Source organism: Epinephelus moara, chromosome 17 (genome assembly GCF_006386435.1).
Source record: "Epinephelus moara isolate mb chromosome 17, YSFRI_EMoa_1.0, whole genome shotgun sequence".
Classification (NCBI taxonomy): domain Eukaryota; kingdom Metazoa; phylum Chordata; class Actinopteri; order Perciformes; family Serranidae; genus Epinephelus; species Epinephelus moara.
Genome location: NC_065522.1, coordinates 20,963,247 through 20,980,716, shown reverse-complemented (window position 1 = coordinate 20,980,716; position 17,470 = coordinate 20,963,247). Strand labels below are relative to the sequence as shown.

General features: G+C 41.2%; 2 protein-coding genes across 8 annotated transcripts in view; one reads left to right on the top strand and one right to left on the bottom strand.

The window, feature by feature from the left end:
* arhgef11 (Rho guanine nucleotide exchange factor (GEF) 11) overlaps positions 1 to 6,204 on the bottom strand; it is a 41,786-nt gene extending 35,582 nt beyond the window's left edge. For 4 of the 5 annotated variants that reach the window (XR_007571490.1, XM_050067725.1, XM_050067729.1 and 1 more), the window contains exon 1: positions 4,466 to 6,203. Coding sequence is in view for 4 of the 5 variants with exons in the window: in XM_050067725.1 (XP_049923682.1) it covers positions 4,466 to 4,500 (35 nt within the window). In the remaining variant the exon portion in view is untranslated. Of the gene's footprint in view, positions 1 to 4,465 lie in introns of all 5 variants that reach the window. The other variant, XM_050067728.1, reaches the window with a different exon arrangement.
* On the top strand, positions 1,167 to 17,268 carry LOC126404532 (myeloid-associated differentiation marker homolog). 3 transcript variants are annotated; one of them, XM_050067809.1, is made up of 2 exons: positions 1,167 to 1,301; positions 14,736 to 17,268. In XM_050067809.1, the coding sequence occupies exon 2, from the start codon at positions 14,852 to 14,854 to the stop codon at positions 15,695 to 15,697; it is 846 nt and encodes a 281-aa protein (XP_049923766.1). In that variant the 5' UTR covers positions 1,167 to 1,301; positions 14,736 to 14,851; the 3' UTR covers positions 15,698 to 17,268. The 3 variants fall into 3 exon arrangements, with proteins under 3 accessions (XP_049923766.1, XP_049923764.1, XP_049923767.1); XM_050067807.1 differs by lacking the exon at positions 1,167 to 1,301 and adding an exon at positions 9,182 to 9,310; XM_050067810.1 differs by lacking the exon at positions 1,167 to 1,301 and adding an exon at positions 9,358 to 9,506.
* Positions 17,269 to 17,470: the final 202 nt, after the last annotated feature.

The following is a 17,470-nucleotide window of genomic DNA, read 5'->3' as shown; positions in this document are numbered from 1 at the left end:
CGGATTGGTGAGTTTATCCGAGGGGCCCAATTTTACGCCTCGTAGGGTAGTCATATTGGCGGAACCCTTTTATTTTAAAAAGACCGAGGCGCCCTTCCACCATGGGAGGGGGCGTTGATGACTTGTGGGAGGAGCTGTTGATGACGCGGCACGTGCGAGTCACTGGCGGTGGATAAACAGGAAACAGCTGATAGCAGGAATTAGCGAGCAGCTAGTAGCAAGAGGGAAACGCAAACCTGACAGACACTGTAAAGATGAGCAACTGGGGAGACAAGGAATTGCGCGCCCTCCTTGCCCTCGCAAACGAAGAGGCCATTAACCGTCAGATGACGGGAATGGTGAAGAACGCGTCAACTTACGAGAGAACTTCCGAAGGACTGACTAGCTGCGGCTTCCCTCCCACGTCACACACTAGTTCAATACGCACTACATTAAAAAAGGACACAGCGCTGCCTATCAGAGTCAGACGTACTTGGACAGAAATTCGATTATCTCTTCTGCATGTATACTCAGACAAGACAAGAAGTTCGACTTGACTGATGAGCCGAGCTATGAGCTTAGCTCAACTACTGCGTGCGTGTTAACATACTGAGTGTCATCTAGCACATCGATCCCTCTCCATCGTCTATAGAGCAGGTCCAGATTTTGTACCTTGTGACATCACAAATTTGAATTTTGGCACTCTAGTTTTTGGATTTGGGAGAAAGTTGTTTGTATTTACTAATATTTTTGGACAGTCTTAGACCATGGGAATAACATGATTGAATTGTGAAAATGGGCTTAGTTCCCCTTTAATCTACATATTAATGGAAGTATTATTGATCATAAAAAGGATCATTAGATGTAGCCAGTTATCAAAACTCAATACATCAAACCAACAATTGTCAACAACTGCAACATCATTGAACTACGATACATTTTAAATGCATGACATGCCTTTTATACATATATTTTCCTCCTTCTGTAAGTGCCTGTTTGCCTACATTGCTACGTCAAGCCCAAGAGCCCTGAAATAACAAGCCACTGAGAAATCTGCTGCCACAGTTGTACAATCTGTAGGTGTCATTGACCCCAAACCCTGACGTGAGCTCTCACTGGACAGCTGTCCTACCTGAACGGGTGGGCGTTTTTCTTATTGGCTGCCCTGCTGTCACGTGACACACACAGACACAGTGGTAGGCACGTGCACAAGAACACACACAGGGAAGAGAAGTCGACAGCAGGAGAGACAGGAAAGACACATGATCAAGACAAAGATGCATCTACCGGACGATCACAGCAACACAGTGAGAGGCTACATGGTGAGTGGTGATGACTGACTGTAACAAACAGGATGAAGTACACAGAGGTAGAAAAAAAATGCTCCCAACCTTCAAGCACCCATGCTCTACTTTCAGAGCAGTTAAAACAAAATCAACACGTGCACTGGCACAACGAGCGATGATTGAAAACCTGGGAAAATGTCAACTGCTCCATCCCCAAAATGCAGCGCATTTAAAAGTAGCTTCAAGATTCATGACCCTACATGTTAAATCACACCGTCACAACATTTTGCTTCTTGCCCAGCATTATTCAAACATATCAGATTCAAACTCTATTCAAATGTGATTCCAACTAGCTGGCATACGCAGAGGGATAGACGGCGCACAGGGGAAAAATAAGTAAACATACGTGATGGTGAGCAAAACTTTACACCCTGACGCATTTTAGAGCTACGTTACGTTGACGGCTACAGAAACTAAATGCTAGTATGGAATATTATCCACGAAAGCTCAACGATTAATGACTTTTCTAGGCCTGGAAAATAGGATTGAGGAATTCCATGACTTATCCCAAGTTTTCCATGACTGTGAATTGCAATGTGAAACAAAACTCTGAGTTAAGCTAACTAGTAGGGCTGCACGTGACAATTATTTTCACTGTCCACTGTTTTCTTGATTAGCTAAGTGATTATTCTGTCAATTATTTTCTCAACTATCAATCAGCTGTTTGATCTATAAAATGTCGGAAAATGCCAATCAGTGTTTCCCAAAGCCCAAGACGACGTCCTCAAATGTCTTGTTTTGTCCACAACACAAAGATTTTCTGTTCACTGTCATAGAGAAGTAAAGAAACCAAGGAAAATATTAAAGAAGGAAAGGTCAGTGACAGCGTTTGAGGAGCCGCACTTTGAAGTCAACGGAGTGGGCACAGCAAAGCACACTACAGATTAAAAAACACACAATAGGTGATGCTAACTGATGTTTTTTAACTAACCATGTACAATATTTTTCCTTATTATTGTCTCCAAACAGATCATGTCTCTGTCCCGCAGCTGCAGCTCAATCATTGTTTGCTCAAAGATAGCAAACATTACATCATAATACATAAACAAACAGGTCCAACCTGTTATTGCTGGCCAGACTGCAATTATAACCAGATCAACTTATTAATGGCTCTGATTATTATTCCAGCTGGATTTAATTTTATGATCTGTCAGCTAGGTAAATATTTGCCAAACTAGAACTTGACCGCATGCCATAATGCCTTGTAGCTTGCCTCAGTGATTTACATTTGTACTAATATTAGTCATCTAACGTTAATTAGCTAGTACACATATAAGTCATTACAACGGTTAAGTTTGAGAGGCTGTAACATTTGCTATCACTCACTAACACTGCAGCTCCCTGTCTGTTTCTTTTACACCTTGACCAGGATTATCGCTTACGATCATTTACGGTCCAGATAAGTGTAGGGTGACTCAATAGAGACGTTGCTGCTGGCTAACGTTAGCTAAACAAAGTGCAAATGCAGCTTTAGTTAATTGATAAACAAGAAAGATTGGCTTCACCTCCTGACAGTAATGGGAAACATCATCTGACGTTAGCTTTCCTGAATATTATTAACTATCATTAACAGTTTTAAGTTTGGTTAGTTTTTGATAATCAAATGCATTAGGGCTGCAACGATTAGTCGACTAATCGACTATTGAAATAATCGGTGACTATTTTAGTAGTCGACTGATGGGTTTGAGTCATTTTTCATAGAAAAGTACTATGAAAGTACCCCAAAATACTCTTATTGCAGCTTGTTAGCTTCACACACTCTCCCATGATGGTGAACTAACACTTTGGCGTGAGTACGAAACAAGACATTAGATGACATAATTTTGGGATTTGGGAGAGACAGACTGACATTTTTCAACATTTAAACACATTTTTTGATAAAAATGATCAGTCGACTAATCGAAGAAATAATCAACAGATTAGTCGACAATGAAAATAATCGTTAGTTGCAGCCCTACAATACATATAGCCGACAGTACTACCCGCTAACAGCAGGTAGGCTAGCGATCTTGGACCCAACAGGGGCTCGAGTTGAGTTATATGCAGCTGACGGACAGTTTGGAGACCAATAACAAGAGACACAAATGCACATATTTCGATACAAAACGTCAACTGACATCATGTAATGTGTGAATTTTAATCTGGTGGAAGGATTTTTCAGTCAAAGGTGAAACAGTACAGATATGATGGGTTACAGTGTGATTTGCAGCGCCCGCTTCATTGGCTTCGATAGACGTGACACCAAAGTCTGGCACCGTGAATGCTGTCACTGTCGTCATGACCTTTCTTTCTTTTACATTTTCTTTGAAAGAAACCAGGAAATACTCACATTTAAGAAGCTGGGCTCAGAGAATATTTTGTTGTTTTATTTTGAATGACTTCAAATGATTAATCGATTATCAAATTAGCTGGCGGTTAATGGTCGACAACAAACTAATTGATCTTTGCAGCTCGACTAACTGGTCATGAAGGTCACTTTCTGACCTGACAGGAAAATAGTGACAGAAAAAAAAAGTGTGAGCATGCAACTTATTTAACTGGAAATATGTGAATTAATGAGGAAGGCTGTTACAGTCGTCTGTGTCTGATTCACTGAATAAATGCTGTTGTTTCTATGTGCACTTTGAGTTAGTAAAACTAACAAACAAGCACATTTATGCCACGCAAAATTATTAAGCTATAAAACCCCCAAAAACGCCTAAACTCTTGCTTTTCTTAGAGCTGAACTACAAGATAATTCAAGCGTGTGCGCGCTGTATGTCGTCCGGTCGCTGCACTGTGCTCTTGTTATTGAGTTCCGCTGTTATGGTTCCGTCAACAAACTCTATTAACAGCATACAATAAAATAAAATGTTGGCATCTGCGAATTGATTCAGGATCTAATGTTATTTGTTTTAGCATGAATTCCAAGGCTTCTAATATTGTCATGCATACAGTAATTTCTTTGTTCCTAGGAGTAGTTTTATCACCTCCCAGCAAACAGCCTGTCCAACTAGTTTTTCCAGAGGCCAGACTGGACCTCAGTCACATAAAGACGTGTCAATAGGCTGATCTGGGAGCAGTACATTTCTAAGCAAGGCGTTGAGATGCATCCTTAACCACAGAAACTGTCTGGGTGCAGCGGGTGTCATGTCGCGTACCTGTCCAGCGTTGAGGTGGGTTGGCGGAGACTCATGTCTGCTGCCTCTGTGACACTCCTCTGCTTCCTGGTGCGGGGAGATCAACGCTGTCACTGGGCCTCTTTTATCATCATCCCCATCATCGTCTCTTTCCTCTTCAGCTCTCAGTCCACACAATGAGGCTCTCTGTTGTGCTTTGATCAGACCTTCAAGCTACTGGGAAGCTGGTTCAGATCAGACAGGGAGCTCCTCATGTTCCCATCCACGCCAGTGGGACCTTAAACTGCTAAAACTAACACTAAAAAAAAATCCCTCCTCGCTGCTACATTAGTGGTTAAAAATAAATACTACAAGACAGGCTATTAGTGGCTTGGTGCAGTGTTCAGCAGCGGTAGTGGAAAATGGATAAAGGACAGTCTGCTTCCTCAAAGGTCATCAATCATGAATGAATGGCTGATATGTCTCGCTATGCTCCAGGAGGTCACAGACTCCCATGCCTTTTAGTGTCTGTGTGAAGATAATTGGTGGCACATATGTTCAAAGTAACAGCTTTAAAACGCACAACTGACGTCCAGATAACAGCACATACTCTTGATTGACACGTAGTGACACCTTGCAATGAAATAACTAACCAGAACCGTGCACGCAGTCAGACTTGTTCACATGTGTGGCTGTGCCAACCTAAATAATCCCATCCAAGCTAACCTTTAATGTCGCGCATCTCTCAGTCATGTTAGCCTGGATAATGCTAAAATCAAACATGAATGCCCACAGTGAATTTGACATTAGCTGTACTGACGTGTATGTGGCTAGTTAATGCAAATTACTCCACACACACAACAAACGTACCTTAGTTTAATAAGTGGGGAAAAAGTTAACTACCGCACCACTCCAACTTAGCTTCCAAGCTAACTGTAACTTGTAATTTGCATGCTAGCACACTGTAAACAACAACTAACCGATAAGCTACCGTTGGCTTTACATTACTCGCTAACGAACTAGCTAGCTAATTAGCAGATTACCCGGCATTAGCTACGTGTGCTGCTGGGCGTATAAAAAAATGAAAGCACCGTGCAGAATGAAAGATAAAGGTGCTTCAAGAGTCTGAGTTTTGACTTATCTAATTAGCCGACTTGGGAATGATAACGACCATCTGAAGCGGCCTGCTGTATCCAGCTAGCGTTAGCTTCCTGAAGTTAGCTCTAGGGATGGGCCGGTTTCAACCCGCGGCATGGCGTTGGTCGTCAAGCCGACCAAAAGCGCCGTGGGTTCGGCTTGCAGCTGCGCAAACGAGTCGGTCCTTTGGGGGTAGCTAGCTAACCGGCTATGTCTGTAGGGTGAAACGCCAGCATGACTTTAACTGCATGCGAGTAGTTGGATGTTAAAGTGGTCGAGATAGTGGCAGTCCACGCAAATTCCTGCTCGATATATCCCAGAGTCTTGTTTTCGTGCAAATTCAAACACTAAAGCTGCATGTTAGCCAGCTGGCTAACGTTAGAAGGCAATGCGATTCCAGTGCAGCTCCACCTCAGGTCTTTTTTCTTCTTCTCCAAAACAAGTCACAGTGGTAAAATCCGGATCTCTCTCTCGTGGTATGCCTGAAAACTCAGAAGTTGTCGTTGCAGATATGTATTGCCTTCAAAAAAAAGATCCCAGTTCTTGAAATAAAGATCTCTGCTGTGTTGTTATCCTGCTGCCTTGACTGGCTGCTGATCCACCACCATGTCCTCAAAGATCATACGTGCAAACAGGGTGCAGCAGCGCCCCCGTGTGGATGGACTGTGGTACTGTAGGTAGTTCACTCCACCGCAATCTCGACGTTGATGACGTGCTCGGATCCATGGAGGCTACACTATGTGGCTACATCAGCCTCCTGAAACCCAAAGTTTTCTTTGGTATGCATTTTTAATTTCTTCTAGCTGTATGGGATCAGTAGGACCTGATAAGTATATAAAAAAATGTCAACGACAATAAAGGGCCAATGTCTTCAAACGAGACAATAATAAAGTCTCAGTATCCCCACATGAGATCAGAAGTCCCAGTGTCCTCAAACGAGATGAGAATAAAGTTCTAATGTCCCTAAATGAGATGATAATAAAGTCTCAGTGTCCTAGAACAAGATGATAATAAAGTCCTAATGTCCTCAGATGATAATAAAGTCTCAGTGTCCTCAAACAAGATGATAATAAAGTCCAAATGCCCTGAAAATAGACAATAGTAAAGTCTTTATGTCTTCAAATGAGATGATAATTAAGTCCCAATGTCATCAAACGAGACAATAAAGTCCCAGTGTTGTCAAACGAGAAGATAATAAAGTCCCAATTACCTCAAAAGAGACAATAACAAAGTCTCAATGTCCTCATATGAGATGATAATAAAGTCCCAGTGTTCTCAAATGAGACAACAATAAAGTCTCAGTGTCCTCAAACAAGACAATAATAAAGTCTAAATGTCCTGGAATGAGACGATAGTAAAGTCTCTATGTCTTCAACGAGACGATAATAAAGTCTCAATGTCCTAAAGTGAGATGATAATGAAGTCCCAGTTACCTCAAACGAGACAATAATAAAGTCTCATTGTCCTAGAACAAGATGATAATAGAGTCCCCATGTCCTGAAACCAAATGATAAAAAAGTCTCAGTGTACTCAAACAAGACAATAATAAAGCCACAATGTTCTCAGACGATAGTAAAGTCCCAATGTCCTCAAATGAGATGATAATTAGTCCAAATGTCCTGAAATGAGACGATAGTTAAGTCTCAGTGTCTCCAAATGAGATGATAATGAAGTTCCAATGTCCTCAAATGAGATGATAATAATGTCTCAGTGTCTTCAAACGAGAAGATAAAAAAGTCCCAATTACCTGAAAAGAGACAATAATAAAGTCTCAATGTTCTCAAACGAGATGACAATAAAGTCTCAATGTCCTAAAGTGAGACGATAATTAAGTCCCAGTTACCTCAAACAAGACAATAAAAAAGTCTCATTGTCCTAGAACAAGATGATAATAGAGTCCCCATGTCCTCAAACCAGATGATTGAAAAAAATGTCTCAGTGTACTCAAACAAGACAATAATAAAGCCACAATGTCCTCAGACGATAGTAAAGTCCCAATGTCCTCAAATGAGATGATAATAAAGTCCCAATGTCCCCCAATTGACAAGGTCCAAAACCTGATCACATTTTATGGTTGAAAGTTGTTTATTCATGATCAATAATGTTTGTAGATGACACGACAACAAATTTGACCAATTTTAGCAACAGTAACAAGCTAAGACGATGTTAATTAGAAAATACTTGTTTAAAGACTTTTGGAATGCATCATCAGCTTTTTGAAAGACATCAAGACTTTATTATTGTCTGTTTATGTGTCGGGATCGGCTGCGGACTGACTTGGCAGAGATGGCTGCCATCTTGTTTTTACACAGATTAGTGTATTGTGCTCTTACTACCACTAGATGGCACAAAAAAGTGTCCACGATCGAGGACAACAGGTCTAAATTAAGCAGAATGAAGTAGAAGGTCCAGAAAACCCCAAATGTTAAGTCCTTATATGAGGACACAGGGTCTCAGGAGGATAAACTGGCATAGGGAGGAGAATATCTTATAAGTACATGCAATATACAAAGTAAACACATCTGTCTTGTAAAATTATTTTAAGAAAGGCTGCATGCTGTATGAAGAGGAAAGGAAAACATTCAACTTTATTTTATCTGTGTTTTTAAATGTTACCAGATATGGCAGAAAATATTCAATATATAAACTATATGAAGGCTAACTACCTCCAGTAAATCCAGTATATGTTATACATCAAATACTGTATCACATAGTCTATGTATTTCTTATATCTGCCTAACTCCCATTAGACAAAAGTAGTGATGGCCAAATGAAGCCTCATGACCCACTTTCTTTGTTTTCTGACCCCACCAGATGGCGCTCTTGGTTTAAAGGTAAAGGTTGACGGACTGGCAATGAAGCGTGCTTTCAAACCTTCTGGTGGGGTCAAAAAATAAAAAAAAACTGGGTCATGAGGCTTCATTTGGCCATCACTAGCAATGAAGTGTGCTTTCAAACCTTTGTTGAACACACAGCGCCATCTGGTGGCTTCAGAAAATAAAGACAGTGGTTCATGAGGCCTCATTTGGCCATCACTAGTTATTCCTATGATCTAAGACAGTCCAAAAATATTCGAGTGACATGAACAACTCTCTCTTAAAAACCAAAAACTGCTAAAACTCAAATGTGTGATGTCATCGGACCTCCATTGACAGTGAACTGGAAAAGGTGTTCTAGATGACACTGACAGCACCCAGGGGAGTGTTCTGAGTATATGGGTGCATTTTCTGTTATAGCACTGAGAACATTACAATAAAATAAAACTCAAACAGGATCAGGGTCCAAAAGAAAAAACAGTTAGGATCCATGGCTACAACCTTGGCCTAAGAAAACGATGTGAGATTTTTACTGCAATTATTAACACATCTTGTGAACTCATTTAGTAACTGAGGCACAAGCACAAGCAGATGTGTGGGGACGCCAAATCACAGATCTTTCAATGATACAATTTGTATTCGTGCGTCCAGAGTGATGGGAGTTTGACAGTCTCAAGGGTATATGTAGCTGTATATGTATGCTACCCAATCCAAAACACTTGGGAAGAGGAATTGCGATGACCTTATTGAGGCTTGCAGAGGGTTTCAACACTTTACCAAATATGGCCAGCGCGGGGCGTGGGATACACTGTGCTGTGAGGCATTGGTGGATGAGAGCAGGGGATGCGTCTCCAAGTACGCACGCTGTAACAGGAACTTTAAGCTTAAGACAAAAAAACAACAACAAAAAATGAAACTCCGAGCCAAGAAATCGGTAAGATCCATTTCAGACTTGGGGTTTTCCTTTTGTCAGAGTTTGTATAGAAGTTAGCAGCGTTTTTTTTTTGTTATCATGGTCTATTTTTGGAACAGTGAGAAAGAGCTGATTGCAATGGCACAGCGCTGGGCGCGGTATGTCCGCTATTTGGGACGGAAAACCTCCTCATCACTCACTTAATGTCTCAGTTAAAGTAAGCCGATTTTACCCTTAAAACTAAGTGTATCTCATCTGGTTTTACTGTAAGGCTGCTGTGTCTGCTTGGAGCATGGATTCTCCTAAAAGACGATATGACAATGCATTTCAGTGTTAGTGTTAAGAAGCTGGTCACATCCCTTTATCTCAAAGCAGTGGTAATTATTAACTAACATTTAATCTCTACAGTGATATACAGTAGCTCTCAGGATGGTTTAGGCTATGTGAGGAACTCAAGCATGCATGATACTATTTTACTAAAAAAGCAAACCAAGGTCTGGTTTCCTGTCAGCAGCGGGGCATGAGGCCACACACACCACACACACTAACCACATGTTTCTCAGAATGTTATGTTTCTCTTTTAGCCCAGTTAATAACCAACATCTTTCTCAGTAATGAAACTAGGTAACCAAGTATGTTTGAACTCACAGTTGTCACCAGATATGGATTGAAGCTTGTGTTAAAGAGGAGCTTTTTTTGTATTAACAACTGAGATCTGAAAGAGCTGTATGTCTAACTCTAACTCCAGGCTGGATTGCTAAAGAGATTAAATGCTCATTTGGCTTGTGTTTGCCTGTGTGGGTTCCTGCAGACGTGCTATTAGCTCATCAGAGCTGCTTCCTTTGTATGAGAGTCATTACACAAAACAGGAAGTGTGGCTCTGGAGTTAATGGCTTAAAGACAATATTCAAGGTTTGCATTAGCAGAATGACGGAGCATGTTTTCCTCCATGACCTGTAGAGTGGCACGTGTGGCTTTTCGAGGCTGTGTTAAAAGTTGAATGATCTGTAGTCATAGCATTTGCATCGAAAGCACACCAGAGTATTATCAGTTTGTCAAGCACCAGACATGCTTTTCATAATTCTGCATGTTTGGACAACATCTGGCATTGCTGTGCAGCCCCTGTGACAAAACATGCATTGCCTCCTTTCAATATATTCTGTGAATGCAAACGTAATTGGTGCCATGTGTAAGAATATATGGAGGTCAAAAGCTGCCAAAGTAAATAAATACATACACACGTGTATTTAAAAATGAATTAAAAAAAAATTAGACAAATAAATTTGAAAATTAATACACATAAACTAATAAAATGTAAAACTAAATAGGAAAGTAAATAAATTAATGCAAAGGTAAATAAATAAAGCAAATTAAATTATGTTTTATGTCACATTTGATCAATTAATTGATACCTACATTCATTTTTAAAATTATTTTTGCTATATTTAATGGCATAGTAGCCTTTTAAAAACAGATGTCCCATGTTGGAGCCTGGTCTCACTCTGAAGTCGCCAAAATCCGGCGTTTGGGTAAAGACTTGAGGCGTCAGAAACCAATGACAAAAGGCGTCCTGTAACATTGGTAATACACGCGGCCGGTTGCTATTACAGTTTTACAACACCTAGTGGTAGTGATGGCCAAATGAAGCCTCATGAAACAGTTTCTTTATTTTCTGACCCCACCAGATGGCGCTCTTGGTTTAAAGATAAAGGCTGAAGGACTTGCAATGAAGTGTGCTTTCAAACCTTTGTTGAACAGACAGCGCCATCTGGTGGCTTCAGAAAACAAAGACAGTGGTTCATGAGGCCTCATTTAACCATCACTACCTGGTGGCGTCAGAAAGAGACTTGGTGGGACAAGGACGAAAGTTAAGGCTGACTAGGGCGGGCAAACACTGACTTTCACCTGACAGAGCGGTGTTCGTGTCCTGTAAGATTCTAAAGCCAATCCCTGTTTTTATTTCCAAAACCTAACCACGTGTTTTTGTTGCCTAAACCCAACCACGTTTGTTTGTTGTTGAAGGTGTGTTTATTTTGAAAGAGACTGTATTTAAGTGTTACATTTCCTGTGAAAATGAAAGTGTATTTTGAAAGAAGACAATGCATGTGACAGGCAGAACTTGACACGGTGTCCGAAAACGTCAACAACCAACACACCCAGGGTACCTTTCATGTCGTATCTGGACGTGGAAAGTCCATGACCAAACGTAGATATGTGACGAGGTCAGAGTGACAATGTGTTGCGTGGACAGCTGGGGGACATAGTTGTTTGCATGACACTTTAATTCAATCTAAATTAAGAGCCATAATAGATAGAGCATTCATTCATTTTGCATTAGAAAGCTCAGGCTTCTGTCTTTCCCATCATCATGCCATTACCTTACCTTACCTTACCTTACCTGTGGTGCAAATGTGGTATATTCCAGTAATTCTGCTGGTATTTCCCCGTAATGGCCACAGGAGATTCTTGTTTGCATAATCCTATATATATTAATCCAAAATAAGAACCATAATGGCCAAAACATGTATTGTTTTTGCAGCAGAACGCTAAGGCCTCTGTCTTCCTTTTCACCATCTTGTACGCCCTTGATGACATCATTACGCTTACGAAAATGTGCGGTGGCGCCAGAGGAATAAATGATTAATCTATTACAACAACCCTTTGGAATCTGCTCATGAAAATGAGCGTATCTCAAAAACACTTCAAACATCAATTAAAAGTCTAGTCCCAATATAACGCCCAGTCCCTTTTACTAGGCTGGTGTGACTACACATTTTGACAAATACAGGCCTGTCTCAATTAGAGGCCGGGTCTGGTTGCCAAGCAGTTCATTTTTATTTCTTTGGATGTATAAAACCAGGTTGTTGGCTACCTCAAATTATGTTTCCATACCTTGATTACCCTGTGAGTTATTCATATTCCTTTAGTCCGTAAGGGTCCTCAGATGAAATAATCAAATGGGCTTTTCATAAAGATTAATCCAAGTTGTGAGTGTTGTTTTATCAGGATAGAGTGGTGTTGTGTCAATATGCCGGCAGCCATAATCCTCAGGTGCCGTAACTCGCTCTATCTGTCTGTCAGAGCTAGATCAAGGTTGTGCAGATTTTAGAGGAGATGAGGCAGTTCAAGATACTCCAGGACATGACATCACAATAAGCAAAAAATGCCAGTGTATGCACTGATAAACAATTTCTGTTGAAGAGTTGAAAGGGTTAATTTATTTATTTTTGATTTTGGCAGCTTCCTGGCTCCATAAGCAAAAGCCAGTTCCTCCTCCTCCCAAAGTTAAGCGCATTAAACTCTGGAAATGGAGGAAGGACTCCTCCCTTGTTGCTCCTCGTGAGGTTTCAACACTTCTTTTTTTTTTTTTTTTTTTTTTTACCCAGGCAAAGTTTTTCCTTATCTCACCTTATCTTATAAATACTTGGGAATTCATGTTTAAGTAACACGTGGAGCAACTGGCACAGAAACTAAAGACAGAAATGGGTTTCTTATGTCGGAACAAATCATGTTTCCATCGTGACGATGGGAAAATAATTATACAGTCAACCATCATGTCTGTGCATGACTATGATGACATTCTTTATCCTCATGCTGCTCACTCTACCTTAAAGCAACCTGATGCAGTCTATTGGTGCAGGAGAATATCATCCTCATCACTGTGCATAAAGCCAACTGGTCCTTATTGGAAACAAAAAGAGAACTTAATTCTGTACTGTCTCCTGCTAAAGCTGCTACAGCATATGGCTTCTTGAATTTTAAGCCACTGCTCAGCAAAAACAGAACATGGGCCTTCTTAAATTTAACACTGAACTTGGGAAGACTGCCTTCTATTACTTTGCATCTACAAATAGCATGAATTACAGATCACTTTAAAAATATCTCATCTCTTGTTACATCCGGTACATCATTTATGTTGTGCATCCTTTTCTAATTGGCTGTTATTTTCTAAATCTGATGTTCTCTCCCGCAAAAGAGATCTTGATTGCATTGATTAAATTATATCTGTTCCAGGGATGTAGATGGGGTTGCATCTTTAACAAAGTGTATAGCTCTCTGAGGCAAAAAGCCTTCACTAAAACCGTTTGGACACTAGAGGGCACCAACATCACACTTTTTAGTGTGCACTTCCGTTTTGGACTGAGGGACTTTCCAACTCCTTCACGTTTAAGCACACAAACTTCCGCTTCCTGCCCTGCACAGGTCACAGCTTGAGCAGGTTCCTCAAACATTACTCAGTCTTTTACACAACTTAAGTGTGAGCCTGGACACGTCAGTCAGGGATGATCAGGTTATTGCTAATGAAATTAGCAGCTCTGATGTTGCAGTTTCTCACCATTTGACAACATTATTTTTATAGTCATTAAGAAGACCACTTCCCCAATACATTAGGCTCTGATTAGCCGAAAGACAAACATGCCTGTTGCTAGCAATGGCTAATGAGGCCTCATGAACCACTGTCTTTATTTTCTGAAGCCACCAGATGGCGCTGTCTGTTCAACAAAGGTTTGAAAGCACACTTCATTGCAAGTCCCTCAGCCTTTATCTTTAAACCAACCAATCTGGTGGGGTCATAAAATAAAGAAAGTGGTTCATGAGGCCTCATTTGGCCATCACTACCTGTTGCTAACATTAAAGGGACAGTTCACCTCAAAATCAATAACATATTTTTCCTCTTACCTGTAGTGCTATTTATCGATCAAGATTGTTTTGGTGTGAGTTGCCAAGTGTTGACAATATCGTGACAATATATGTCTGCCTTCTCTCCAGAATAATGGAACTAGATGGCACTCAGCTTGTGGTGCTCGACGCATTAAAAATATGCATTTGAAAAACTCAACATCAGTGTCCAGAAATTATGACCCGGTCACTCAAAATAATCCAAAGACCTTGTTGTAAAGCAGTTTCATGTAGAACTATCTTCTTCCTATTGAACTATACCTGCCAACCGTATCAATGCACAGAAAGAATGTGCTACTCACCGAGCACCACTGAGCTTTCTAACGTTTCAGCTCAGCCAAGCAGGACTCCACTAACTATTGCTCACAACAAGGTTTTTGGATTATCTTGAGTAACTGGGTCATGATTTCTGTAAAGAGACATTGCTGTTGAGTTTTTACGTTGTATTTTTTTGGGCGCTTTGAGCACCACAAACAGAGTTCCATCTAGTTCCATTATATTTGAGAGAAGGCGGACATCCCCAAGGCAGACTTCTCAAACACTCTGCACCTCACACCAAAACAGTCTAGATTAATAAGTACCAATAGATGTAAGAGGCAAAAGTATGTATTTTTGATTTGGGGGTGAACTGTCCCTTTAAGCAAAATATGTGATACCAATAAAGAACGTTTTTTTCTACATCTACATATTTCAAAATCACATCATCTTCTCACCAAACTTCTGCTTTAATTTATTCTGATTACTCTCTTTTTTTATTGTCTTTCAGAATATGTGAAAAATATCGACAGAGTGTGTGACAAGCAGCCAATACAACATCTCACATTTACCCTCGCTGGACTACAGAGGCCACTTTCAGCACCTGAGTGATTGTGATATCCCATCATGCCACTGATTGTATTTCCCACCTCCCAGCTTCTATGGGTGCGTGTAGCCGCCCTGGTGTTCACCTGCGTGGCGTTCAGTGTCGCAGCACACGGAGCCTCTCATGGAGGTATGGCTGACTGGTGCATCTTCTGCTGGGCGTTCAGCTTCGCCTGCACCCTGCTGGTCCTGCTGGTGGAGCAGTGTGGCCTCCAGGCCCGAGCCCCAGTGTCTTGGTCCAATTTTCCCATCACAGTTGCCTGCTACGCCGCCCTGCTCTGCCTCTCTGCCTCCGTCATCTTCCCACTTTTTTTCCTTAAGGACCAGCAGCGGATCTCCAGGGAAGCTCGCGACTATAACATCGCCTCCACTGTCTTCTCCTGCCTGGCAGCGGTGACCTACATGGCGGAGGTGAGCCTGACGAAAGCGAGGCCAGGAGAAGTGGCGGGTTACATGGCTACAGCTCCAGGCCTGATGAAGGTGTGCCAGACCTTTGTGGCCTGTATTATCTTCATCCTGGTCAGCAACCCTGTGTCGTATGATCGCCATCCGGCTCTGAAGTGGTGCATGGCCGTGTACTGCATCTGCTTCATCCTCTCCATGGCTGTGGTAGTGCTGTGTGTGGGCGAGTGCACCGGCTATCTCCCCATCCCCTTCTCCAAGTTCCTGTCAGCTTACGGGCTCCTGGCGGTTATCATGTACCTTACAGCTACCATCATCTGGCCCATATTCCAGTTTGACAGAAAGTACCAGTATGGAGGCGATCAGTCAAAACTGATCGCTGTGGCAGTGCTCACTGCCCTCAACTTCCTGCTTTACCTCGCTGACCTGGCCTACACTGCCAGACTGGTGTTTGTCAGTGCCTGAGAGGAACAGAGAAGGAGGGAGACACACTGAGTGACAAAGGACAGAAATAAAGATGCTAAGAGCTTGAGTAGCTTTGCAGTAAATTGTAGCTGCTGTTGAATTTCTGACAAAAAATACACATCTCTTCCCTTTTTTGTGTTTAATTGTAAAATGTTATGTTGATACAAGGAAAAAAATCCCAAACTCACTAAGAGTGTGTCTATATGTACACGTTTGCAGCAGTGGCGCCTCCACTTATCACAAAAACATTTGGAGGCCTCTGCGTGGTATTTTTAAACTTCAGAAGGTTTGTTACATGTCAATGTTTTGTCCCTTACAATCAATGGAGTCCTTCGAATTAAAGCTGTATATTTTTTTCTTTTAAAACAAAAGGACAACCAGCCTATTTGAAGAAACACCTATTGCTCAGGCCACACTGCCCGCGTGAGCAGCGATGACAGCTACCTTGCTTGTAGTGTTTACACAGACGGCGTTGCTGCTGCGGGGCAGTACTTAATTTTCACAATTAAAAGCCAGTATTCCACAAATTTATAGAGCTGTGGAAGCTACTGCTTTGTCAACAACACAGCCCTGCAAATGTTTCACAGTAAAAAGATTTGGATTCTGTCCACAGACACATTGTCAGAGGGCTTTTATTTTGAAACGGTAAGAGGAAAGGTTTAGTTAAAAAAAAATAAAGCAATTTTTCATGATTATGACTGATATATAAACTGAAACTGTAGTGAAGGGTGGATATCTGTTTTTGCTAAAAACCGTGCACGTCATGCAGAAAAAAGTAGGGGAAACTCCAAATCTCTAAGTGTTCCACAGCAGACCAGCACTGCTCATGCGGGCAGTGTGGCCCAGACACGTTAAAACAGAATGGTTACAGAACTCAAAATGTTTACTGTGTCAGTATTAGTCTGTGCACATCAGATAACAGTAATATTAACTGTAAAATGAGAAAGCAAAGTATTTGTAAGCGATTCTTTAACTCACCACATTGACATAGCTTTCAACAAGCCCTTAAACTTCACCAGTATAATCGAATTCCTTAAATTCAGTCGTGGATTTGGGTTTTGGTGTGCCACCCAAAGATTTTCAGTGGCCCCATCTGGCCACCCCTGTGAAATATTTCTGGGGGCACCACTGGTTTGCAGATATCTGCAATGAAAGTATTTTACCTCTAATGTGAATGGGCTTGTGTTAAATGTGCAACACAAGTATTACATTAACAAAAGTGGGGTTTTTCACAATGATACGACAAAACCTAAGTCGGCTGTTAATGCTGTTAAAATCCAAACAAGTCAACACACTGGAACAGCAGAAGGGAGAAGAAATGTATTTACTGTATCTGAGACACCCCGGCACTTTGGCTGCTGATGAGGAAGAATCTTGTGCAAGAAAATGGGCACTCTCACCACAACTTGTCAAAGCTTTGTTCCGTATCTGTCTCATAATCTTTTGTTAATGTGGGTTTGAAAAAGCTATCATTTTGTCCTGATAACAAAGCATCAGTATTGAAACATCAAAGAATGTAACTTGAGCAAATACAGTTTTTGTGAAACCAATAAATATTGTATTTTAAAGCATGTGATGGCATGCGGTATGTGCTGTGATTATTATCATTTTACTACCTGTTGTGCCTAGCTTTGACCCTTTATACATAATTTTTGGTATACCATTTTTGGTCCCCCCTCTGTTGGGGTACCTAGCACACAGATCTGGTACTAAAAGGTGGAGCTGTGAACACTGCAGTCTGTTGATTGGTCAATAGAGGACGGTCACTCTGCT